The sequence below is a fragment of the Pipistrellus kuhlii genome, unplaced genomic scaffold, assembly GCF_014108245.1.
Source record: "Pipistrellus kuhlii isolate mPipKuh1 unplaced genomic scaffold, mPipKuh1.p scaffold_m20_p_2, whole genome shotgun sequence".
Taxonomy (NCBI): domain Eukaryota; kingdom Metazoa; phylum Chordata; class Mammalia; order Chiroptera; family Vespertilionidae; genus Pipistrellus; species Pipistrellus kuhlii.
In genome coordinates, this window is record NW_023425515.1 from 127995151 (window position 1) to 128020488 (window position 25338).

General features: G+C 45.4%; 1 protein-coding gene and 1 pseudogene across 1 annotated transcript in view; both read left to right on the plus strand.

Moving 5' to 3' along the window:
* The first annotated feature begins 11228 nt into the window (after nt 1-11228).
* Nucleotides 11229-25338, plus strand: part of ABCA4 (ATP binding cassette subfamily A member 4) — a 203725-nt gene continuing 189615 nt past the window's right edge. Inside the window, exons 1-4 of the mRNA XM_036445578.1 lie at nt 11229-11364; nt 19875-19968; nt 21265-21406; nt 24264-24403. Of these exons, the coding sequence (XP_036301471.1) occupies nt 11299-11364; nt 19875-19968; nt 21265-21406; nt 24264-24403 (442 nt within the window). The 5' untranslated portion in view covers nt 11229-11298. The remainder of the gene's footprint in view (nt 11365-19874; nt 19969-21264; nt 21407-24263; nt 24404-25338) is intronic.
* On the plus strand, nt 22324-22424 carry LOC118725042 (annotated as a pseudogene).

A 25338-nucleotide genomic window follows, 5' to 3' on the forward strand; every position in this document is an offset into this window, starting at 1 on the left:
CCCGCCTCGTTTCCATTCTCCTCTGTCTTCCCCACGCTAAAGGTCAAACCGTCACTGGAGACCTGACATCGTTTTGGGTCATTGTGCGGTTTTGCCCTCTTGGCGGGTGAAATGGAAGTGAGCCCCCCTGATCCTTGTTGTTGTTGCGAAGCGGCCCCAGGACGAAGGCTCTGTGCCTGCGCCTGCGGTGGAGAGTGAAGCAGACCCCCCTGCCTGGTCTGTGGGGAGTTCACTGGCCAGCCGCCTTACTGCAGATTTCTGAGGGGAGGCGCTCAGTCTTCCCTGGCATTGTCAGTAGCACACACCTTCCACACGGGTACTCAAGTCACTGCTATTTTAAAATATATATATTTTATTGATCTTTTTCACAGAGAGGAAGAGAGAGGGATAGAGAGTTAGAAACATCAATGGGAGAGAATCATCAACCAGCTGCCTCCTGCACACCCCCCACAGGGGATGTGCCCTTGAGCAGAATCGAACCTGGGACCTTTCAGCCTGCAGGCGCTCTGTCCACTGAGCCAAACAGGTTTCAGCAAGTCACTGCTATTAATGATCTTACTTAAAGGACCACCACAGAGAACGTGTGCTCAATTACTCCAGGTCCTTGAGTCTCAAAAATTGTTTTTGGCACCAGGATGTCTGTCTCGTCTGTTTTTCAAGTTTGTCGCTTGGTTGCTCTGCTCTGGCGGGGCCCTTTGGAATGCCTGGGTCTCCAGGCTGAGCTCGCGGTGCCCTGGGATGGCAGAGGCAGGTCGGGCTGGGGAGCGGGGTGACTCAGGTGTTACCGGACTGCACAGCCAGCAGCTCCGAACCACCGCTGTGGCCCGTGTGATAACAGCCCAGACTAATGGCCTGCTATGGAACACTCCCCACATCCTCTGGAACTGTTATCTGGCCAATTCGCTTGCACTTAATACCCAGAAAATGTGAAATGCCTGGGCTCGGTGGGTTTTTTTAAACGTCAAGTCAGCAAAACTCTAAACAGTTTTCGAAGTGCTTGTGTAAAGTGTGATTGGAGTAGCAACCCGCCTCCTCACTTTTTGATAACGGCTTGATTTAGCGTTACTCTGCTAGAGCAGAGTTCTTCACACTGGGTGTGTAGACTACCCCCTCCCCCATCTCCCAAGGTCCACACACAGTTCCCAAGGATACATGTCCAAATCCTTAATTCTCATATGAACCATTTCCCTAAATTGATCCTGACTTTGATGAAGGTCAGGGTGCCAGTGGATGCTCCAAGCAGTCTGAAGACTGGACCAACTCCAGAGAGATGCCTGGGGCTGGGTGTTTAGGAGAGAGAAGAGTACGGGAAACCAAGAGGGCCCTGGTGGGCTACAGGGTAGGTTAAGGTGAAGGATGAGACCCAGACACTAGAACCTTTGAAAGGGTCCAGTTCTCTCAGAGCAGAAATAACTGCAACTGGGAAAAGAATTCCAGAATACTTTTTGTTGCTGTTGCTAATTAGTTGAAACTGTCCATCTAAATTGCATAACAAGACTACCTATAATTTACCAACTAATTAGATGAGTTTAATAACGAGTGTGTGTGTGTGTGTGGTGTGAGAGGGGGATTGTCTAGAAATAATTTGGCCCCAGAGATCTCTATACCTTGTATATAAATTATTCTCCCATTTTAGTTGGCTTGCTAGACATGTACTTTGCTTAATCAAAAACCAAAGAGCAAAGGCAAGATGAGACTATGAATTTGCTTTTGTTACCAATTTATAATTCACATTATCTCAATGGCCTTTCCCTATGCTCTATTTATGATAGCTGCTGCTGGGGTGAGCACCCTCAACTCCCAGCCTTGGCTTCCTGAAGGAACCTGTAGCTGCACCTTCCCGGCCTCCACTCCCACTGGGTCTGTGGAATGCAAAGTGCCCCTTCTCATGCCCAAGGCTCTTCCCCTTCCTTGGGGCCCCATCAATCATTCCTCCAGGACTTGAGTATCTTTCTCTCAACTGGCTCCTTCCCACATATTAACATGATCAAATCTCTCCTGTTTTCAGGGAAATGAAGACCTGCTTGACTGGCTGTTCCCTCTAGCTACTAGTAGCTCTTCCTGCACAGTCAAGCTACTGGCCAGAGCAGTGTGCTCTTCCCATCTCTCTCCTCAGTCCTCTGCTGTCTGGTTTCTGCCTCATTCAAACTGTCCTCTCAGAGGTCAGTCATCAAGTCCCATGGACCGCTTTCCATCTTTGTCCCACTGGCCTTCCTTGAGCCATCTGGTAGTGAGGATCAATTTCTCTTTCTTGAAACATCTCTTTTCCGGGACTTCCAGGACAGCCCTTTACAGACTTTCCCATCATCTCTAGCTCATTTCAATCAAGTTTTTCCCCCCACTGTGTTCTTTTTGTTCACCTGCCTTTTATTTTATTATTTTATTTTTAAAAAAATAAATCTTTATTGTTCATATTATTACAAATGTTCCTCATCCCCTCCCCCCCTTCCATTGCTCCCCTCCACCAGGTTCCCACCCCACCCTCTGCCCTTTCCCCACCCCCCCATTGTCCTCATCCATAGGTGCACAGTTTATGTTCAGTCTCTTCCCACACCCCCCTCTCCCCTTTTCCCCGAGAATCGTCAGTTTACTCCACTTCCATACCTCTGATTCTATTATATTCACCAGTTAATATTGTTCATCAGATTTTTTTTTAATTCCCTTGGTTTTTAGATTCACTTGTTGATAGTTACATATTTGTTGTTCATAGTTTTTATCTTTATTTACTTTCTCTTCCAAAAGAACTCCCTTCAACAATTCATATAATTCTGGTTTGGCAGTGATGAACTCCTTTAGCTTTTTTTTTTTTATTAGTGAAGCTCTTTATCTGGCCTTCGATTCTGAGTGATAGCTTTGCTGGGTAGATTATCTTTGGCTGTAGGTTCTTACTATTCATCACCTTGACTATTTTTTGCCATTCCCGTCTGGCCTGCATGGTTTCTGTTGAGAAGTCAGCTGACAATCGTATGGGTGCTCCTTTATAGGTCACTACCTGCTTTTCTCTTGCTGCTTTTAATATTCTCTCTTTGTCTTTTGCTCTTAGAATTTTAATTATGATGTGTCTTGGTATGGTCTTCTTTGGATTCCTTTTGTTTGGAGTTCTGTGCGCTTCCTGGACTTGTAAGTCTATTTCTTTCACCAGGTGGGGGAAGTTTTCTGTCACTATTTCTTTCAGTATGTTTTCAATATCTTGCTTTCTCCCATCTTCTGGGACCCCCATAATTCTGATGTTGGTTTGCTTGAAGTTGTCCCAGAGGTTTCTTACATTATCTTCAACTTTCTGGATTCTCTTATCTTCTTGCTTCTGTGGAGGAGTGTCTTCTGGTTCTTTATGTTCCAAATCTTTGACTTGATTCTTGCGATCTTCCATTCTGTTTTTAGGACTCTGTATAATATTTTTTATTTCAGACAATTTATTCTTTATTTCTTGTTGATCCCTTATTATTTCTTATTGATCCCTTATTAGTTCTTGTTGATTCCTTTTCATCTCTTCATAGGTCATATCAATCTTTTCTAGGAAATTCTTGAAAAACCTTATAAGCGTGGTTTTGAACTCTATATCCAGTCTCTTCTTTTCCTCCATTTCTTTTGTTTGTGATCTATTTCCTTGTCTTGGCATTTTCACAACTTCCCTGAGTTGGTAGGGTGGCTTTGTGTGCTAAGGTGTCCTATATGGTTCAGTGAGTCAGCCTCCCAGTTACCTGAGGTGGACAGTCTTGGTATAGCCCTTTGTGGGCTGTGTTTGCAGTCTTATTGTTAAGCCTTGCTTGTTGTTGGTATCACTGGGAAGCATTGATCTCCAAGCCAATTGGCTATGAGGATCAGAAGTGTCTCACCTAGGAAAGCATTGATCTCCAAGCCAATTGGCTATGAGAATCAGAAGTGTCTCAGCTAGGAGGGTTTCTGTATTCCGCTTGAATCTGTTCACCTGCTTTTTAAAAAATGATTATTATTGAAGAACAACGTATCTTGAGAGAAGTGTAAAAATCATATAGTTACAGGTTGATAATTTTCACAAACTGAACACGCCCAAGTAATTGGAACACAGATCAAAAGACAAAATGCTTCCAGCACTCTCAGAAACACTCTTGTACACCATGTCCCCCAAAAGTAACCCTCACCCTGATTTTGAACATAAGAAATTGCTTTTGCCCGTGCTTGAACTGTAGGCAAATGTGGACTGCAAATGCTTTGTGTCGGACTTTTTCTGCTTAGCACTGTGGTTGGAGAATTAACCATATTTTTGTACATATAGTTCACACTCATTGCTAAAGAATACACCACAATTCATTTATCCATTTTTCTGTTATGGACAATTGGTGAGTTTCCAAGTTTTGCTACTGGAAGGTGTGGTGTGATAGAATACTCCTGTGCCTGCTTTTTAAGGGACAAGCTCCCTGGATTTCCATCCTAGACTTTTCCCTCTACACTGTCCCCCAGGGCAGCTCTAGAATATTTGGGAGGTAGATGGGCCAAGATTGCTTAGACAAGAGGGCAGTGTCTCATCTCATTAAGCAAGTATGAAGCTGGTGGAAATGGTTCAGGTGAACATTTTTTCAAATAGTACTATTTTCATAAACTAAAATTCAATATCTGCACATTAGCCCAACAATAACAGCAACCTGAAGTCCAACATTCTTGCATGAAAGATTCAATTAATGCCAGCTCATGTGCAAGAGTCTCATAAGAGAGGTAAAATTAGTAAAATATAATTTATTTCTCCGTATGGGCCAATCATTCTATAAAACCACTGAATGCTTAAGTTCAATTAGTTTGGTCATTAATTTCCACTCCACCATAACAAGTGGTTATGATACTGTGTAGAAGCTCCTAACCAGGCAAAGCAGAAATTGGGCATCCAGTTCCTGCTGCAGTGACCATTCAAGTCAAAGCAATATGCAGCAGCTCCGAGCCCCAAGACTCACTGTCTTTATACTTTTTACATGTCAGGTAACAGTCAAGATTGATTAAAAGATAGCATTGAGCTGCAGCTATTTTAGGGAAAAGCACAGATTACACTCCTCTCAGGTTGGTAAATAATTTTTTAATGTATTTTGATGTTGTTTTACTTAATTCAGAAATTACTTTTGTTTTGGTATAATCATCCTCAGGGGGGGAGAAACTAATGTAATCTAATAACAGTTAGAAATTTATAGTAATATATTTAAATTTTATATTATCCTGAGGAGGTAGGAAAAAATGCCCTACCCAAATTCTCATGATTTTTAAATTTTTTTTTCAGACAAAAGACATTTTTAAATATGTGACTTTTAGAGATTTTTTTTTTGGAGAAATTCCTTATACTCTGTGCCAAATGGTTTTGCAACATTCATCATTTCTCTCTGATGATAAACTATGTAGTATTGCTTCTACTTTTAAAAACAAAGGAAAAATGTGTTTACAGTTTCACTCTGAAGCTGCTTATAAAAAATTCTGGTAACACTTAGTGAATAATAAGTTTTAAACAAAAAGCTGGCCCAGAACTAGAGACAAATATTAATATCCCACTTGGTTCATTGGCCACCAAAGTATTTGAAGAATCAGTTGATATAATTTTTAATGTTTTGATAAATTATGAAGTGCTTGACTGATGTGTTTTGAACCTATCACACATTGTTATAACTACTTGTTATGCCTTCATACTGCTTAGCATGGCTTTTAAAATGTCAACTTTTTTCCAATAAATACAGAATTAACAATATTGACATTTTGAAGTTCTTTTACTTTCTTAAAAGATACGATAATATAAGTCTTTAAAGTTTGCTGCAGCTATCCCTGAGTTTCCTGCTTATGTTAATATTGCAGTCATGTACCTGCCCAGGAACCTAATTTAGTTATTTTCTGATGGGCTGAAAATAATTTTTTTTTTTTTTTTTTTTGCCTATGTCAGTTGGTTCGGGTCATATCCTCTCTTTGATTAATAAAACTCATATTCGTCAGAAGTCTTTTGGTTGCAATTAATAGAAGCCAAACTTGAGCTAAGTTAGGCAAAAAGGGATTTTATTGGAAGGATTGGGATGTCTTATAGCTAAATTGCCTGAAAGAAAATCAGGGGAGCAGCTGTGTCCCAAGGACAGCTGGGAACAGGAGCACAGCTGCAGCTGGGACTTAATGCTGTCTGCCCCGGCCTCTCTCCAACATTCCCTTCATTCCCTCTCACTGCAGATCGGACTTCTCCCTGTGGCGGGGCACACAGCCTCAGGATCTAGGCCAGCCTGCATGGCACTTTTGTGGAGATTAGAAAAGGTGCTGCTGTGTAGAGGCAGCCTCACAGTTGCAGAGTTTGGAGAGCAGAAGGCACCCTTGTAAAAAGAAAAAGGCTCTTGGGCTCCTTAAATGCCAGGGCCTAAGGTTTAGTAAGCAAAAGCAAGTGAGATTTCAACCCCTTCACCTACAAAGTATAAACTGAACCTCATGACTAAGCATGGCTTCTAATTTCTCATAGTTTCTGGGAACTTCTATAAAGATAAACTCATCTTTCTCAGATCCACAATCAAAAATTCTGTGAACAGGCTCTCACTGGCCCAGGTCACATAGATGACCAATCAGCTATGGTCAGGGTGCAGGGACCTGTAGCTCTGACAAGTCTTCTGTAGACCTTCCCTTGGCATTGGTGTCACCCTCAGAGAACAAATCTTTCTGAACCGGGCAGATGACTTGCTAGCAGCTTCTATCCAATCTTGGATTTTTTTTTTACAGAGTAACTTTCATAAGCTAATGTATACTCATTTATTGCACTATTACCTTATCAAATATTATTGAATGAGCAGAGGAAGCATTTATGCTATTCATGATGATTGAAGGACTTTCATATTTAATTGCCCAATTATGTAATTTTGAATTTGTCGGAATAAACTCAAATTTAAAAATCAAGGTATTTTTTCATTATTTTAGTTATGATGTCTCAAGACTGTCTTTATACTTTTTACATCCTATATAATAAAAGGCTAATATGCAAACCAATCGAACAGCAGGACGATGGGTCATTATGACGCACACTGACCACCAGGGGCAGACACTCAATGCAGGAGCTGCCCCTGGTGGTCAGTGCACCAGAAGCTGGCAGGAGCCTCTCCCACCTCTGGGGCAGCACTAAGATGTCCGACTGACAGCTTAGGCCCAATCCCCCGTGGGCTCCCAAACTGTGAGAGGGTGCAGGTTGGGCTGAGGGATGCTCTGCCTGAGTGCACAAATTTCATGCACCAGGCCTCTAGTACATTCATAATGCTTTCTATCTCACCTATCATTACTATTTTCAAAGAAATATGCTATGTTCAATGATGTGCTTGTAAGATGTTCTATTTTCCTCAGCCTGTTTCATGTGAACTAAAGACTACCTATTGGTGTTAGTTTCATTATCAAATTTACCTACACTCCAAAAGGACAGTTGTTCTGACTCATTTAACTTACACATTTGCCAGAGCATCTTTCCAAATAGAATTTTTTAACTACATATTTTTTTCCACTATTGATTTTTTGTTGTCAGCATAACTGGTAGAGTAACAAAATGTCTCCTTCTTGATAATATTGCATTTCAACTCTCAGAAACAGGAATACCAAAATCTTAAAAATATCACCATCCACCTTTGCTTCTTTGTACTTAGGAAGATAAATATGGGTTGATATGGCTCATCACTTGACTTCATAATTTTCCATGTGTGGGGTTCTAACCTGAAACCACAGCATTCTCTACATTTATATCAAGTCCAGATTTACCCCAACCAATTTGTGCAGCGATTTTCAACCTTTTCCATTTCATGGTACACATAAACTAATTACTAAAATTCTGTGGCACACCAAAAAATGTTTTTTCCATTCTGGCGAAAAAATAAGAAAGGTATAATTTTGATTCATTCACACCAGACGTCTATTGTTGTGTTGACTGTTGTCATTTTTTTTTTTTTAATCTAAGGGAAAAGAGTAAATATTCAGGTATTACATGTTTTAAAAATTTCTGTGGCACACTAGTTGAAAGTCACTGAATTACTGTTCCTGGTGATAACCATTAGAATAAAATATGCAGTTATCAGCACTATTCTTGACTAACAGCATATCCTCAGAAATACTTGAAATAACTGTAAACATAGGCTTCCATTTTGACAATTTTTAAGGAAATTAAAACTTAAGTAGAGCTATAATATTTAAAGAATAAGTGTCCTCAACATAACTAATTATTAGGGAAATGCAAATCAAAATCACAATTAGATATCATTTCACACCCATTATTCTAAACCAGAAAAAAAAAAAAAAAACACAAGTTGGTGAAGATGTGGAGAAATTTGAACCCTTGTGTACTACAGATGAAAATGTGAAATTTTATTGCTGTTATAAAAAACAATATGGTAGTTCCTAAAAAAATGAAATAGAATTACAATTTGATCCAGCAATTCCTCTTCTGGATGTATATCCCAAAAGACTGGAAGCTGAGATTTGAACAGATATTTGTGGGCCCGTGTTCATAGCAGCATTATTGACAAGAGGTGGAAACAGCTCAGCTGACTTTGTACCAGTGGATGGATCCAAAAAATATGACATATGTATACAATGAACTATGAAAAGGAAAAAAATTCTGGCACTTGCTACAACATGGATGAACCTTGAAGATTATGCAAAATGAAATAGGCAAGATGCAAAAGAACAAATATCATACTGATTTAAGTGAATATCTAGAATAGTTTAATTCAGAGAGAGAAAATAGGATGGTGGTTATCGGGGACAGAGGGAGAGGGAATGGGAAGTAATTATTCAATGGGTGTAGTTTCGATTTTGCAAGATAAAAAAGTTCTGGTAATGAATAATGGTGATAGTTGGACAACAATGTGAATGGGTGTACTTAACACTACTGAACAATACACTTTAAAATGGTTAAAATGGAAAGTTTTATATTATGTATATTTTTACCACAGTAAAAAAGACTGTCAACATCAACAAACATCTGTTCAGGCAAGAACAATGGAAATAATGCTATTGGAGTACCATCAATTAAATGATAACTAAGTGCTCATAGTTTAAGTTTTTCTTCTGTAACTCAATGGAAAATGGATTATTTTTAAAACTGTGGCAAAACACAATTTATATAGCTCACATCTGCTGACTACAACGTTTTTTCCTTTGGGAATTTGGCAGGAGACATAGTCCTTCACCAGCTGTAACTCCCCCTCAGTGACCCCACATATTCTCCAAGATCATCGTCCCTGGAGAATCTGCCTAATCACTCCCAGGGCTTAATGCATGTGCTGATCGTTCCCAAGTCTGTGTCTCCACCCCAGAACTGCCCACTGCATAGCTCCACTCAGATATCCTCATAGGGATCTCAAAGTCAAAATGTCAAAGCAAGCCCATCTTCTCTCCTACTCCCTCCCAGTCCCCAGGACCCTCCTCTGGCACTGTCCTAAGTTCTCACCATCCCACTATTCAGCCAGCCAAGCTCTAACCCCCTGTCATTCTAGCTGACTTCTTCTCTTTTTATCACCTATTTCCAATAAGCCACTGCATCTCTTTCCTTCTATCACTCCAATCCCTCCCCTGTGACTACTGCCTTTGTGCCAACTCTCTGCTTCTCCCATCCATCTGATGCCGCTGCCAGTGTGAACTGACTACTCTTGGCAGCCACTGGCCTAAAACCTGCCATCGCCTCTGCATGATAAAACCCAGGCTCTCTAGCCTCAGTGAGACCTGAATGATTCCGCGCAGGGCTTGCTTCTTTTTGTGGGTGCCTTGCACCCGTGGGTCACTCAGAAATCTCTTCACAGGTGCTCAGGAAACCTCGATCGAGTCCATAATAATCATCAGTTCGTGAGCCTGGTCCCTGTTCCCCCATTTCAGTCTCTTTTCCCAACACTTCATCCACACGCTGCCCGAGAGCCTTGCTTCACTTCTTGTGGTTTCTTTGGGCAGGATACACTATTCCTGCCTCCCTGCCTCTGTATGGGATTTAAGTGGCTGGCTGGAAACCAGTATTGTCATCTGTGACCCTGAGCAAAGTATTTAACTCCATGAGACTTCAGGCTCCTCCTCCGAAAAAACGGAGTGATGATCTGCCTGTAGGGAGGATAAAACGACACAACGCATGCAAAAGCAGTTTGTAAACCATAAAAGTACCATAAACTGTTATTTTGTGAGGCATCAAAGCCTATCTTTAAAGCAACCACCTGCAAAAAACAAACAAACAAACAAACAAACAAACAAAAAAGGCCTTTTTGATTTCTTAAGAGGAAACCATCCTCCTCTTTTTGGGAGCCCCACCACGCACACACAGTTTCCTGTACCCCCTCACAGTTTCCATCACACACTCTTTCGTTTCTCTCACTTCCTGTCACGTGTCTACAACCGGATCATGAGGCCCTGAAGTCCACATCCACTCCTTCTCTGTGGCTCTCCTCCACCCTCAGTAGGTCTCAAGGGCCTAGAATCTTTCAGAGAAGCAACCTCTGAGCTGAGGAGGTAGAGACTAAAAGTTCCCAGTGGTGAAGTACCAGGTGTCTTGGAGTTGTGATGTCCCTCAGGATCATGGTTCCAACTGCAGAGGACACACTCACCCAGGAGCACCCCACTGTGAGCCAGGTGACAGTAGCTGGTGCACCCGCTGTGTTTTCTCAGGTACAGCCTGCACCAGGCGTGGCTGGTCAGCCCTGGGCTCTGTCCCGCTGAGCCTGGGCGCTGCCGGTGACTTTTCCAGCACAGCTCTAGGTAGCCACAACTTGCCCATCAATGTTAACACAGGAGATAAAAACCATTTACCATCTGCTAAGCTCAGAGATGTCCCCAATAGCTGCCTAAAGTCACTACAGAGCAAGATAATGGCTCCCAAAGGGCCAGATCATCTGAGATCTGGCTCGTGGGTTGGTGGAGGTGACAGGGGCCATCGAACCCTGGGTGCTGACCCAGAGCAGCTATGGTGGAGGCCAAAGCCTAGCCTTTATGAACGCAGAGAGCTTTTGTCCCACATTTTAAGGTCAGAGATTCCCAGACCCTCTGACGGAGGGGGACCCAGAGGATCTCGGTTTCCCATGCAATGCCCTCCCCACCCCTCTGCCCTCCATCTGGCTTAGTGCTCAGCCACTTGTGTCTTTAGGGTTCTCCTGCTCTTCTTAAAATGGAGCTAGCCGAGCGCCCGCTTGCTTTCCTCAGCAAAGGCTTATGTGTAATTAGAAGGGATTCTGCGTTGCTAGAGGAAAGTAGCCTTTAATCGCCCAGGGAAGGACACAGCCTGAGCCGAGGCACTCTGCCGGCATTTGTGCCCATTGCTGCCCAGAGCCTCGGCCGCGCTGCGTGCTCTGGTCTCCCGTGGTCACCGGCATGGGCTTCGCCAGGCAGGTCCAGCTTCTGCTCTGGAAGAACTGGACCCTGCGGAAACGGCAGAAGGTAACAGGTGCAGCGTGTGGTCTCAGAGGGAGGTGTGGGGCCGATAACAGGTGGAGAGCGTGGAGTGGGACAGCAGGCAGGGGGCGAGGGTAGGGGGGAGGGTGGACCGTGGATGGGCCCGTGGCCACTCAGCACCGAAGCAGTGGTCAGCCGGCTGGCTGCTCTGTGAGCCACTCTGACAAGTGCCCTTCACAGAAAGAGGCGCTGCCCTGTGCTAAGGTGGACATTTCCACACACAGCCCCGCACGGTTACACTGCCGTCTTCTTTCGCCCTCCCCGCCTATGGACCCATTGCCCACCCGTCCCTCCCCTGTCCCTGGCTTTTAAACATGCCAGTCCAGTCCACACACCCATGCTGCGCCGTGGGAAGGACCAAAGTCCTGGAGAGCAGGCTCAACAGAAAACAACGCTCTCCCGGAGCTTCCCCGCCCAGAAATACTGAGTCACTGATTCCACGAGGCACGCCGGGTTTCACATTCTCATGTTTCTGAGATTGGGACGCAGCTCACACTCAAGTGACAGTGAAGCAGACACATTTGTTTCTCCCGTGGTGTGCCAAGAACAGCAGTGCATCTTACATGACGGTGTCTTAGCTCCAGTGAGACACCACACTGTTAACTAACCATCGCCGCCATCCACCGAGCCCTTCCAGTGAGCAGACACCTGGCTCAGACCAGGGGCTGGAAGCATACGACACAGATTCCACCGGGACTCACTTCTAGTCCAGCTGGAAAACCCCAGAGTATGTTTTAAAAATAACTCCAGGGAAGCATGCACTATGCTACAGGCTTGCAGAGCCATGCCAATGTCAAATGACTGAAAATGACTAACGGAGCTGAGAGAAGAAGCCGGGAGGGTCGAGGAGTGGGCAGAGCTGAGCTTAGAAAGACTGGAGCCTGGCAGGGCAAGAGGGCCGGGAGGAAAACCTGATGTGGGGAGGAAGAGAATGGGTTTGTTTCAAGCCCTGATTCAAGGTGGGTTCACGCAGGCAGGGTTTTCCCGGGTGTCGGAAGGAATGTGAGAGAAGGAAGGGGCCAACGGTGGCACATTTGAAGTGTCTCAGTCAGAGAGACTTTACCGTAAAAAGGTGTTTGCTAGCACACAGCTGGTAACTAGAGGGTAAAAGAGAACTCCCAGGTGTCACGGAGGTAGCAATGGCACAGTTGCAGCTGAGAGAACAAAGGGGGGAAAGTGGAATTAAGTCTGGGAAACACAGAGCCGAGGCTGTGGGGCCGAGGCTCAGACCTGTGAGGAAGCGGCTCTGTGCCTGGTCTCGGGTCCAGACCCCTGAGGAGGAAGTTCTGGCTGGCTGGCGGTTCGGACTGAGGGACTATTGCTTAATAACCAGCACCAAAAGGAGCAAGAGACAGTCCAACCATGCGCACAGATGGTCCTTTTCTGAGTAATTTAGACAGGACTCAGGGAGGCAGAGGGGAAACCGAGTGCGAGCTGCTCACCTGTGGGAAACGCCCCTGGCAAAGCCGCTGTGACTTTTCAAACCGGCATCCAAGTCATCTGTTGCCCCAGGAGCCAAGGGCTAACAGCACTTACTCAGAGACTCAATCCTCTAAAATGGATACAATGTTGAAACAAGACTCATTGTTAAATCCATTCATTTGTTCCTCAAATTAAGAAATACTTGACAGTCGTTTGCTTGGGCACACAATGGCAAACAAGAAAATCGCAGTTCACAGTCCCTGCCTGCATGGCTGTCTGTGGAACGCGAAGGAAAAGCCAGTATGCCGCTGTTTTCCCTCCTCCCTCTCCCTTTTAGTAATCAATTAAGATCCTCGCTTAATTTTACTCTCCATTTGCTCTTTGTGGCCATCCAAAGGTGTACCTGAGGACTGGCTGCTGGCCTGAAATGATTCCGTGCCTCTGGCAAGCATGTTGCTGCTCTGGAGATTGCCCCTATTTTCAAAGACAGAATTTGGCTCAGCCCTTCGCAGCCTCTGTTCCCTTCCCTGGTGTGGTAGGTGTCTTCCGGTCAGGGACTCTGTCTTCTCCACTGACAGCCCTCTGAGGAGCACACTGACAGCCCCTCTCGGGTGAGATGGAGCCTCCGGGCTGAAGACCTGAGCTGGGGACTCTCCCAGGATGACCCAGGCCAGGCTGACATTCCTCCGATGCCATCCTGATGGCCTCGAAATTGAAATCTCTTGTCTGATGCGCCTCCAGCCCACTTCCCCACTGCTGACACATTCCAGGAATTTACAGATGCCTGGGAAAGGTGGAGGTATTCTCCACAGCCTTCTTTATCTTGGAGGGGAGGTCTGTGTTCCCTTCCCTAAGCTTTTGGTTCTTCTGGAAGTTTCTGCCTCCACAAATGGCGACTCCAAGAGACAAAAAAAAGAAAAAAGTACAACATACTCAGCCCATAATTCAACTCCTAGGTTTTAAAACGTTCAAACTTCTACGGTTTTGGGTGTTTACTATTACAAGCTGGAGCAAACACAGATACCAATTTTCCCCATTCCTCTCCTCCCAATCCCTGAGGGCATAAGATAAAAATCTTCAGATATCCCTTCCTCCTTTTTTTTTCTTCCTAGGTTAACATTTATCAAGTATTCCTAAGTGCCTGGCACCCTACTATCTCCTCAGTTACTCCTCACTGGGAGTCCCCGAGAGAGTACCTCCTCCACTGATGAGGTCACTGAGGCTTCCAGGAAGGTTAATGACTGACTGGGGGAGGGGAACCTGGGACTCGGGACAGGCAGACATGGTCGATACTCCACCCTGTCCCGTCTGTCCTTCCTAATAGTCTGGCCATAGAGACCACAAAGATAGGGTGGCCATCTCATTCTGCCCCCAAACCAAGGCAGGCAGGAAAGTGAACGGGCCTATTCACCTGCTAACAATCACACCAGGACGAGAGATGTAAACTGACACTGGGCCTGGGAAGCCCTACACATCCTACATGGCCAGGTGAGGGGGCACAACCCCTGCTCTCATGGGATCTGAGCCAGGCACAATTTTTCTAAACAAGATAACAGAGTAACAGTGGACTAGAATAAAGCCTGGGATGGGAGTTGAGGATGAGTTCTAGGAGCTCAGATGAGAAACGGGGGTGGGAGAAGGTGAGAAAAGATTTCTCAAAGAATTCATCCCTAGGATGGATATGATCAAGGACAAGAGATCTCCGCACTGCAGGGACAAATGCACAGCACCCGCATTTGCAATGAGCCAGGCCCTGGCGGGAGGTGTTCTAAAGATCCTTAGGTTTGTCTCTTGCCCCTTGGTGGCATTCCCCAGTCCCAGCTCTCATGTCAGGATAGGGTATTTGGGGAGGCCTGCTAGGAAGCTGATCATTTCCAGGACCCCAGACCTGGGCACTGGGTACAGCTATGGCCTTTGGTTCTAGGCCAAGCATTAGGCTAGGACCGTGGTCAGCAAACTGCGGCTCTTTGGCCCCTTGAGTGTGGCTCTTCCACAAAATACCATGGCCTGGGCGAGTCTATTTGGAAGAAGTGGCGTTAGAAGAAATTTAAGTTTTAAAAATATGGCTCTCAAAAGAAATTTCAATCGTTGTACTGCTTATATTTGGCTCTGTTGACTAATGAGTTTGCCGACTGCTGGGCTAGGAGAAGTCATCAGGGAAGTCCTGGGTCATATTCATCCAGGCTAGCAATCCCATCTGGGCTCTGAGTGAGAAGGGAGAATCCCCAGCTCATTTCAAGCCTCGACTGCCCACTGTTAGATTGAAAACAGAGTAGGAGGGGGAAAAATCTAACTCACCAAGATTTAAAACAACAGGCACAGCTCTGTCTTCCCTGGGACCCCTCCTCCCCCAAGTAGGTTGAGTGGTGAAGAGAGGGGGAGGGGAAGCAAAAAAAAAAAAAATACATTGAACAAGGAAATACCAGTTTAGGGGGAAATTTCCACCAGCCCCTCCAGAGTTTGGCTGGGCTTAATTAAAGCTACAGACATGTTTAAAGGGAAGGGGTGGGGGTAGGCAGGGCTGCTCTGAAAACATGTTTTTAATTATGCTGTGGAATTTCTCCCCGGGGTATGCCCTGCACAGCAGAGCATCAAGGACAAGGATGCCGCGCTGGGGCCAGGGTGCTGAGCACGACTCTGGGGGAGGGAGAAGGGGTTGTTGTGAGGACCTGCCGGGCAGGAAAGGAATTGCTGGTGGTCTTTGTGCAGGGAGCGAAGTGTGAAAAGCAGTCCCTCCAAAACAAACGCTCACTGCTCACGGAGTTAGAGCAATAGCACAGACCTCTCAACAAATGTTTTCAAAGACTACTGACCACTACCTAGGCCAGCGGTGCCCAGCCCCAGCTGCACACTGCAATTACCTGAGAGGGTTAAAAACAAAACAATAAAACCAAACTGAATTGGTCTCAGGATCAGGGGTGCTGGTGGGATTGATATGGGGCTCGCCAGGGCTTCCCACATGATTCCAGCACGCAGACACACGAGAGCTGCTGATCTGGGCCCACCAAGGAGGTCGTGTGAGGGGCAGGGATTACAGGCTGAGAACAGCAGCCCTACTCAGAGCCTGGGTTAGCAGGACACCTGCAGAGCCGCACTTGTTCTAGGGCCAGGCAAGGAGTGGAGGAGGAATGGAGAATTCTGATCTGGGCCCCACTGGTGGGAGGACTTTACACCATAATGGCTGGAAAAGATCAGGGACTCCATAAACACACAAATGAGTGAGGGAATGAGGGAGGGAGAGAGCGAGGGGCTAGCTAAATGAGAGTGTGTGACTAATATTGTTTTTTGGTGTATATGTGTGTGTGTGTGTGTGTGTGTGTGTGTATGTGTGTGTGTGTGTTAATCCTCACCAGAGGACATTTTTTTCCATTGATTTTTTTTTTTTTTTTTTTTTTTAAGAGAATGGAAGGGATGGGGAGAGACACACAGAGAGAGAAACATCAAAGTGAGAAAGATCGGTTGCCTCCACATGCACCTGGACTGAGGCCAGGGATTGGGACTGCAATGAGACACATGGCCACTGACTGGAGTTGAACCCAGGACCCTTCAGTTCACAGGCTAGTTCTCTATCCACTGAGCCAAATTGGCCAGGGCATGTGACTAACATTGTGAAGAGGACTGAGATGCATGAGCTTGGGGGTGAGAATTTTATAAGTGGAAGAGGTTGGCCAGGCTGGCTGTTCTCTCCCCTGGTCCCAGCCCCCTAACGTGGAGCAGTGGGCAGGTGGCGGTTAGTTTCTCAGGAGGCCCCACATTTCCAATCTGGCAAATGGGCTGTTCTGAACCCAGAAAGGGAGAAAGGGAGGAAACATGAATGTGAGTGGAGGCCTAAGAGCTTGCAGATAATTTTAATTATATCTCCTGGCTCTTCAGCCTTTACAACCTGCTGTCACCCACAGTGCCCCTGAGATCCTTGTGAGAAGTGAGTCAATAGTAAATGGCTTGTGTTCATTGAATGTTAGTTGTCTGAGGCCAAAATTTGCTTTCCGTGTTTCACACGTGAATTCATTTCACCCTCACAACTGCTCTGGAAGGCGGGTCCAGGCGTCACCTACCAGGTTCCAGATGAGACCCTGAGGCACAGAGAAGTTGAACATCTTACCTCTAGTCACACAGCTCATGGGGAGCAGAGCCAGGTATAAGCCTCAGTACTGACACACTCTTAACCCTAGTGTAACCTATAGGGCAGAATGGTCCTATTCAACAGATGAGAAAACTAAGACTTGGAAATTAGGCAAGAGCAACAGTGATTCTTAACTCAGATCCTCCCATTCCCAAGCCAGCGTCAATGTCTGACACACCGGACTACTCCCAGAGAGACTCGCTCCACGGAAAGAGGCTGGCTTACTTGATAGAAAGCCAAGGTTGCAGGCAGTTGTCTTATGAAGAATCTAATGTGCAGAGTCTGAACCGGTTGTCATTTTCTTGGTAAAAATACCAGGAACAACAACTGGTTTAATGATTGCACCTATTACATCACTACCTTGCCAGACTTGCTCCCCAACCTGACTCGGTGACAAGGAGGACCTGGGATGGAAGGTGTGGAGCAGTGCAATTTGTTAAATCTGAAAACCATGGGGGAACTGAGCCTCCGTGTCATCTCCAGCATTCCTGGAGGAGCCTCCCAGACCAGTCTTGACAAAGACTCACTCATTCGTTTTCATTGGGATCCCATTATGAGCCCAGCCCTGTGTTGGGTGCTAGAATCACAGTAGTTGAGGATAGATGTGGTCCTTGAACTTGGGAAGCATACAGTCAGTGGGGGATCCACAGACATGAAAGAGTAGTGACTCTCACATACGGTGAATGACAGGAGACGGGAAGTGTGGCTGCTGTGGGAAGGGCTGTGTTGGTCTGGGAAGAGCAGTGTTAACAATGAGATAGGCTCCCTGGGGAAGAGGCTCAGCCCTTCCTCCTGTGATTTGCATACCCGGAAAGAACGGCCACATTCCAGTGGCTTTCATGTGAGCCTGGGGTCAGTCCCTTCCACACTGGATGGGAATTGTTCAATGTTGGTGTTTTGCCATCTTGTGGGAGAATGTAGGGGAAACCCTGAAAAATGAATGCCTGAAGGAAAGTCTATTACTCTTTCTTCTTCTCACAATATCTGTGTGTGTGTTTCCTCTAACACAAGCATGTCAAACTCAAAGGCTAACACGGGCCAAATAAACAAGGCTTAAGTTTATGTGGGCCACACACACACACACACACACACACACACAAAAAAAAAAAAGCTTTAATTTTCATAGAAATGTGGGTTTATTTTGATAGAGACATGCTAAATACTGAGGGCTGAAATAAATGAGTAATCGTTAACATAAAATAATAGGACATTTTAATGAAAATTAATACTTTTTCTTGAACATTAACTTACCAGACAATGAATAACTGCACAAATTAATAAGCGTAACACAATAAACCTACTTTTCTTGTTCTCTGAAAGTGAAATATTTTCTGTTGTGCACACCAAACAATTAAGTCCAAGACTAATGATGTGGCAATCAGCTGCTAAAACATTCACTGCTGGTATTAGTGGAGAGAAATGGGGTGCCTGTGTGTAAGGCATGTAAGGGAAATGAATGCAACACGATTACAGTACTGTAATCAGTCATTAGCAAACGTTGTAGTTCATTATTAATAATTACGTATAACAGGATATTGTAAAAATTAAGTTACAAAATTTTCATTAAAACCTTTCTTACATACTGTTATATTGGCTGGGTCACAAAAATATTCATTGTGGGCTGCATATACATACAGCCCTCGGGCTGCAAGTTTGACATGCTTGCTCTAACACAACCTCCCTAAAGATATTTTCGGTAAAACATTTTGTAATAAGTTACAACTGTAAAATAACCTAGTGCCCTATACAGGTTTTGCCTCTTTTTATTCAATGCATTTTCCTTATCAATTTATGTTATGATTTCGGCAGACCTTACTAGCTAGAAAGGAACAAACACTCATCAGCACGCCGTATGGTGTCCATCGTTTTACTGAGAGTTTAAGTCCATTTCTTTGGAAGGAACAACAAAGGATTGAAGATCATGTGAATTGCCCCTACCTGATCTACATATATTTAAGGTTCTATTATTAGCCTCCTGCTCAAGTTCTTTAAATTTTAGGAATTTCCTTCCTAAGGTCTCTGGAATGGGGATTAAGCAGAAGAACTATTACACCAGTTCACATACCCTTTATCTGCTATCCCCCCAAAATCGCACACCTCCAACCTCCACCTTCATATGCAATGCCTCAGAGTGTGGGCTGCAACAACAGCTGGTTCCTTTTCCTTTGGAATCCAGAGTCCTCAAACTCTAAATTGAACATAAATTGAAATCCCAATTTTCAACCAAATGTTGGTGTGAGCAATGTCTTCCTTCCAGCATTGCAAACACCCACAGCAGTATGCCCTGCTTTGTCTCTTTAAGCAACGAGGACTTGGTGAAGGAAAAATGTTGGTAAACCCAGGTTTCTGTTGACTTTGAAACGGATCATAGTATTTCGCAGAATTGTTTGCACATGCATTCATCCATCAGTGACCACGTACAGAAAGTCTAGTGCATGTTAGAAGGCAGGGCAGTGGGAGGAGCAGGGCATTGACCCTAAAGACAGGAGGCTGGATTTTGGTCTTGAGTCTGTCACTGGTAACCCACCCTCCCAGGGCCTCTGTTTCCTTACTGGCAGGAGAGCGTAAACTGAGATCCTTCCTACCTGCAGCATCAGCATTAGATGTGAAATCTAGTAGGGCCTTTCAGAATCAGAATCTGCATTCATGGGCACAGCAACATCTGGAAAGCACTGCAGCACATATCTTGGTGATCCTTGATGAGAGCCCTGAGCTAATGCAGTTTTCTAAAACAGAGGCAGAAAGGAGCCCAGATGGTCTAATATATCATACTAGACATAGTATGGGAGAGAAGATCAAAAAACGAAGTCTTTTTGGAAATATCCCACAACCAAAGTCCTATTGCATAGACAGGTGCTGAGGTGAAGTGCCTATGCTCCGGGTATGTTTCCTATAGTCTCCTAGCATCACTGCTCTTTCTCTCTCTCTTTCTTTTTTTTTTTTAATCCAGATTCGCTTTGCGGTGGAACTCGTGTGGCCTTTGTCTTTATTTCTGCTCTTGATCTGGCTAAGGAATGTCAACCCACTCTACAGCAAGCATGAATGTAAGCATAACAGGGTAGCCTTGGTCCACCTGGAGGTCCCATCCTTTGGTTTAGAAAGGTCTTGGGGGTTGGGAGTGCCGGATCATAGCTGCTTATTACCTTTTCATGCCTTCAACACAGAAAACAGATTCATCAGTGTTACCGAAACTAATGCTTTATTCTTGCACATTCTATACAAATACTTGTATGTGGTTACTGATGAATTATTATTATTATTATTATTATCATTTTCTATACCTAAACTCTTACTAGTATTTGAAAGGAGCAGAGCATAGATGAGTTCTCTTAAATATTTTGGAGACCAATTTAGGGATATGTTATACATCGTGCTAGAGAAAAATAAGGAAAAGGGATGCTGTAACAATCATGCTTAACTACATGTTACTTATTGGGCTCCAGGATGTCCTGGGATCCAGGGTGAGCCTGTGAGTGCCTCTGGGAAAACCTTCATCTGGTTTCTGGGCAGGATGACAGCTCCCTGTAGGCAGCTGATCTGAGGCCTCAGAAGTTATGCAAAGCTGCTCCATCTCCTGTCTCCTATTATTGCTCCTCACCCTCTTGTTTGTGAGTTCTAAGCCCCAAGTTCTGAACCAGCTTCCTGGCCATAAACTCTTGCTTTTCCATGCCCCTTTCTTCCTGCCCCCCCTCTCCTGCTCAAGGAGTCTGTAACCTGCAACTTTCTTGTCTGCTAGAAGGCAGGTGCTCATAAGAGGAACTGGTGAGTCCTAACCAGGTGGCTCAGTTGGTTGGAATGTTGTCTCATACACCAAAAGGTCACAGGTTTGATTCCAGTTAATGCATATACCTAGGTTTCCAGTTCTATCACTTCAACTGGTTGATGTTTCTCTCTCTCTCTTAAAAAAAATTAATAAAAGCATAACCTTAGATGAGGATATTTATTTATTTATTTATTTATTTATTTATTTATTTATGAACCTCTTCTCCTCAAGTCTCCTTGTGGAGGCCTCTTGAGCCAAAATACATTCGTCTTTCCCACCATAGAAGTATGTGATCCCCTCTGGTCCCCCTCTGCACTTCCTTCTGTGCCTCCATGAGAGCATTTTGCCTGCCCCTTCTCTCTCCCCCCCCCCCCGCCCCCGCCTCCACTGGCACTCAAGAGAAGAGACCCTAACCCAGGTACCCAGCACAGGGTCTGGCATTTTGGATGCTGCTGCTTCTTAAATGCTGATGAGTGAAGGGAAGCACCAGGCTTCTTCCTCAGACTCCCAACTCCTAGGGCCTACATCCCACTTGATCTGGAGGACTAACTTCTTGTCTTCATTTCCTCTCTTAAAGGCCACTTTCCCAACAAGGCAATGCCCTCAGCAGGAATTCTGCCATGGCTCCGGGGAATTTTCTGCAATGTGAACAATCCTTGTTTTAAAACTCCCACCCCGGGAGAATCTCCTGGAATTGTGTCCAACTATAACAACTCCATGTAAGTGTTGAGATTCCCACCTAAAAGGAATTATTTCTTATGCCTGTCATATGCTGGAGCACATGTGTACACACAGAGGTGTAATGCTGAATGAGTGTTTTTGTGGCTTGCTGAACACCTAAGCTCATGGGAGCAGGGCATGTTTCCTCTCTGGAGCATTCTATTAGCTGTCAGGATACTTGGGGAGAAAGCTTCAAACTAGGACCACATGATATGATTTCTTGGTTCTTATATTTCCAAGATGTGACCTGAAGTCTGATGGCAGCATCCACCTAAGTTGTGTCCACTGCACCCAGGTCATCCATTTGCTTGGGTGGAAAAAGCTCAGTCTCCCTTCTGTTGCCTTATATCACTCCACCCTGGTCAACCCTGACAGATCTCTGGCTCTTTAAAAGCCTCCTTAAAGCCTGGCTGGTATGGTGCAGTTGATTGAGCATCCTCCCATGCACCAAAAGGTTGCTGGAGACCTAGCTAGTTTTGCTCAGTGGTTGAGCATCAGCCTGCAGACCAAAGGGGCCAAGGTTCAGTTCTGGTCAATGGCATGTACCTTAGTTGCAGGCTCCTCCTCGTCTGGATCCTGGTCAGGGCTTGTGCAGGAGGCAGCAATCGATGTGTTTCTCTCACATCAATGTTTCTCTCTGTCTTTCTCTCTTCCACCCTCCCTAAAAAACAATGGAAAAATATCCTCAGGTGAGGATTAACAACAACAAAACCAAAAGGTTTCTGGATTGATTCCCAGTGTGGGTACATACCTGGGTTGTGGGTTTTATCCTAGGTCAGGGCACATACAGGAGACAACCAATCAAAATTTCTCTCCCACATTGATGTTTCTCTCTCTCCCCGCCTCCATTTCTCTCTATAAAATTAATAAAAAATATTTTTTTAAAAAGAAAACAAACAAAAGGCCTTCTTGGACAGTGCCTGCTTGGGCGGCACACATAGTAAAAGCAGAGCGATACAGAGGAGATTAGCGTGGCCTCTGCACAAGGACGGCACATGAACTTGTGAATTTTTTTTTAAAAGCCTTCTTGGACATCAAAGGCTAAGACAAAGGTCAGGAAGTATTTTGAAGGTGGACTAAATAAGGTTTACAAGCAGGAAAGGACACGTTCCAAATCCTCTTTTGCCGATGCCTTCAGTTCCGTTGGCAGCAATACCTGAGGATCTGGCTGGAGGCAGTAGTTCTTTACCGGTGAGGCTGAGGGTCATTCCAAGAAACGGATGAACACTGATGACCCTCTTCCAAGAAAAATGAACACACACACACACACACACACACACACACACACACACACCACATTACACTGATGTCTGGGGTTGAATTTCAAGTCCAATCCCAGAGAAAGAGAGTTCCCTTTCGGAGGTGGGAAGGCATGACGTGAGCATGACCTATAGACAGGCTCAGGATGAGGACAGGGCTGTCCTTCACCCAGTGGGCTGCACTTGGGCTGCAGCTTGTAAAGCTTATAACCAAGTCACTAACAAGGGCTTGTAGTGCGGGCCTCAACCACTGTGTAAACACCACTATGGAAATTGAGGTAACTGGTTACTCCAGCCTTTCCACTGGATATAATTCCTCCAGGACAAAACTACATTTCAACTAAAAAAACAAACAAAACAAAAAAACCACTTACCGTAGTAAGTCAGCCTAATGCTTACAGGTAACCTTTCCTACTGGGAACAAACTGTGGCTGCCTTTGCCTACAGTGACAGAGTTGAGTGATATGACAGAATTATGGCCCAGAAGCCTATAATATATAACTGCACGCTGACCCCTGGATTATGGGAAGGAAGGAGAGGGACACCTGTCTTCCCTGGACAGTCAGGAGGGGATGTTTAGCTGGGCTTCTGTGGCTGCAAACACTTTTACAATTTATACTTTCAGCTTCAGTCTCTTTGAGGGACCTGAGAAGAAATGCCTACCATGTAGGGAGATCCCAGGAGTTGCACGTGGGATCCGGGGAGAAATCTCAGTGAGGCTGGATGGAGCTTTGGTGGGACTAGTACAGACAGTGTCTATAGATTGAAGGGTGAGAGTTGGGGAATTCAAGGAGGGTGGAGGGTTTCAGATTCTAGTTTATACTCAGCATTTGAACCAGGAAACCTGGGTTTCATATCTCACACCTACATTACAGGTGAAATATTGGCTTATTCAGGGGTCTTTTGAGTAAAAAGCAAAGAAACCCCTTTAAACAAAGTTAAGCCTCAGGAGCTGCTCTATGCCATCTGGGCCCACAAGGTCCAGCCTCTTCGGCTCCATGGGCATCCACTTCATTTGCCTTTTTGTCTCCCAGGCTGGTGCTGGTTGTTCAGTTCACAGCACCTTGGTCTGGGCAATCAGAAGAGCATCCTTGAATAGCATTTAAATTTCTGGAAACAAATCGGTTGTCCTGGCTTCATTCTCCTCGCCCAATCAGCCGTGGAGAAGTGTGTGTGCCCACGTGCAGGGAGGAACTTGAGGATTAAGCATGGCTGTCAGAATCTCCCCCTACAGCGGCTGGAAGGGCAGGTCTCAGGGAAGCAGGAGATAGCTGGGAAGAACCTCCAGGAATATCAGCTAACATCCTGTTTAAAGCTTCTGTAGACAGAAGACACCCAGAGAGTGGGGATGAGAGGTGCCCTGGCCCTGCCAAAGTGGGGAGACTGAACAAATTGCTCAGTGCCCCCTGTCTGCTATCTTACATGTACAATGAAACAAAACGTTATTTTCTTTTTACCTTGGCACTATTTGCAAAGATACATAATGTAGTAGCTAGGTCAAGCAGATACTGTCTGTAAAACTTGCACAAGGCGGTATTGCCATTATTATGGAAATGACACCTATGTCTTTATTGATGAGGCATTGTCTCTCTTCCAGCTTGGCAAGGGTATATCGTGATTTTCAAGAACTCCTTGTGGATGCACCAGAGAGCCAGCACCTCGGCCAGATTTGGACAGATCTCCGCACCTTATCCCAACTCATGGACACTCTCCGGACTCACCCTGAGAGGATCGCAGGTAAGGCGGGCTTCAGCGTTCTCAGCCATCACTTGCCTCTCACCCCCCTCGTACATCAGAGAGACTACAGATGCAGAAAAGATTTGGTGGGAAATGATACCAGAGGAGGCAGGAGGAAATGGGATCTAGAGGTGGTGAGGATTCCTCTTCCCACCAGCCTAGAAGGTAGAAAATTGGGAAGGAGGGAAAGCAAGGTCTTACCTCAGGTAAGTCCAGAGACAGAAAGGAGCATGCCCAGAGAGCATGTGCTCTGGGGAGCACAAGGCTAGGGTAAGTGCTAGGAGCAGAGGATGAGGGGTTTCTAGGGTAAGGTAAAGGTACAGGACAATCTCCCTAGAGTCATAGAGCGCCAGCTAACCAGGAACGGGTGTGAGCAATGCCAGTAGCATTAAGGACTCTAGGAGATCAGAGAGCATATGTGTATCATGACATAAATATGTACAATCATTTGATTTCTTCCAGTGATATACAGCACCCCAGACCCTAAGGCAGAGAAGGTGCAGAGTGGAGTGGTGGTGGTGGTGGGGGGGGGGCGGGTTTACAGAGCCAGGGCTTGTGGGGGAGCCATAGAAAGTCCAGGAAGCAAGGAGGTTGAGGGTGGTGATTGAACTCCACATGTGGGCTCCAGGATGCAGAAGGCTGGACCATATGCATAAGGAAGTGCTGGAACAGGACGGGTGGGGGGGGGGGATGAGGGACAGGGAACTAGAGGTCACAGGGCGCTTCATGGCCCTGTTTAAGGGCCGAGAAAGTGAGTAGGGTGAATGGTTGTGGTTAAAACATGAATTTAGGCTTTCAAAGGCAGGTGGGACAGGTGAGAACAAGCCGCCAGGTATGGCCATGGTCGTTGAGTGGAGAGGAGGTGAGGAATACGTTGATGAAGAGTTGAATGAAATGTGAGGCCAGGCTGGTGGGTCACATGCTCCCTGAGGCTG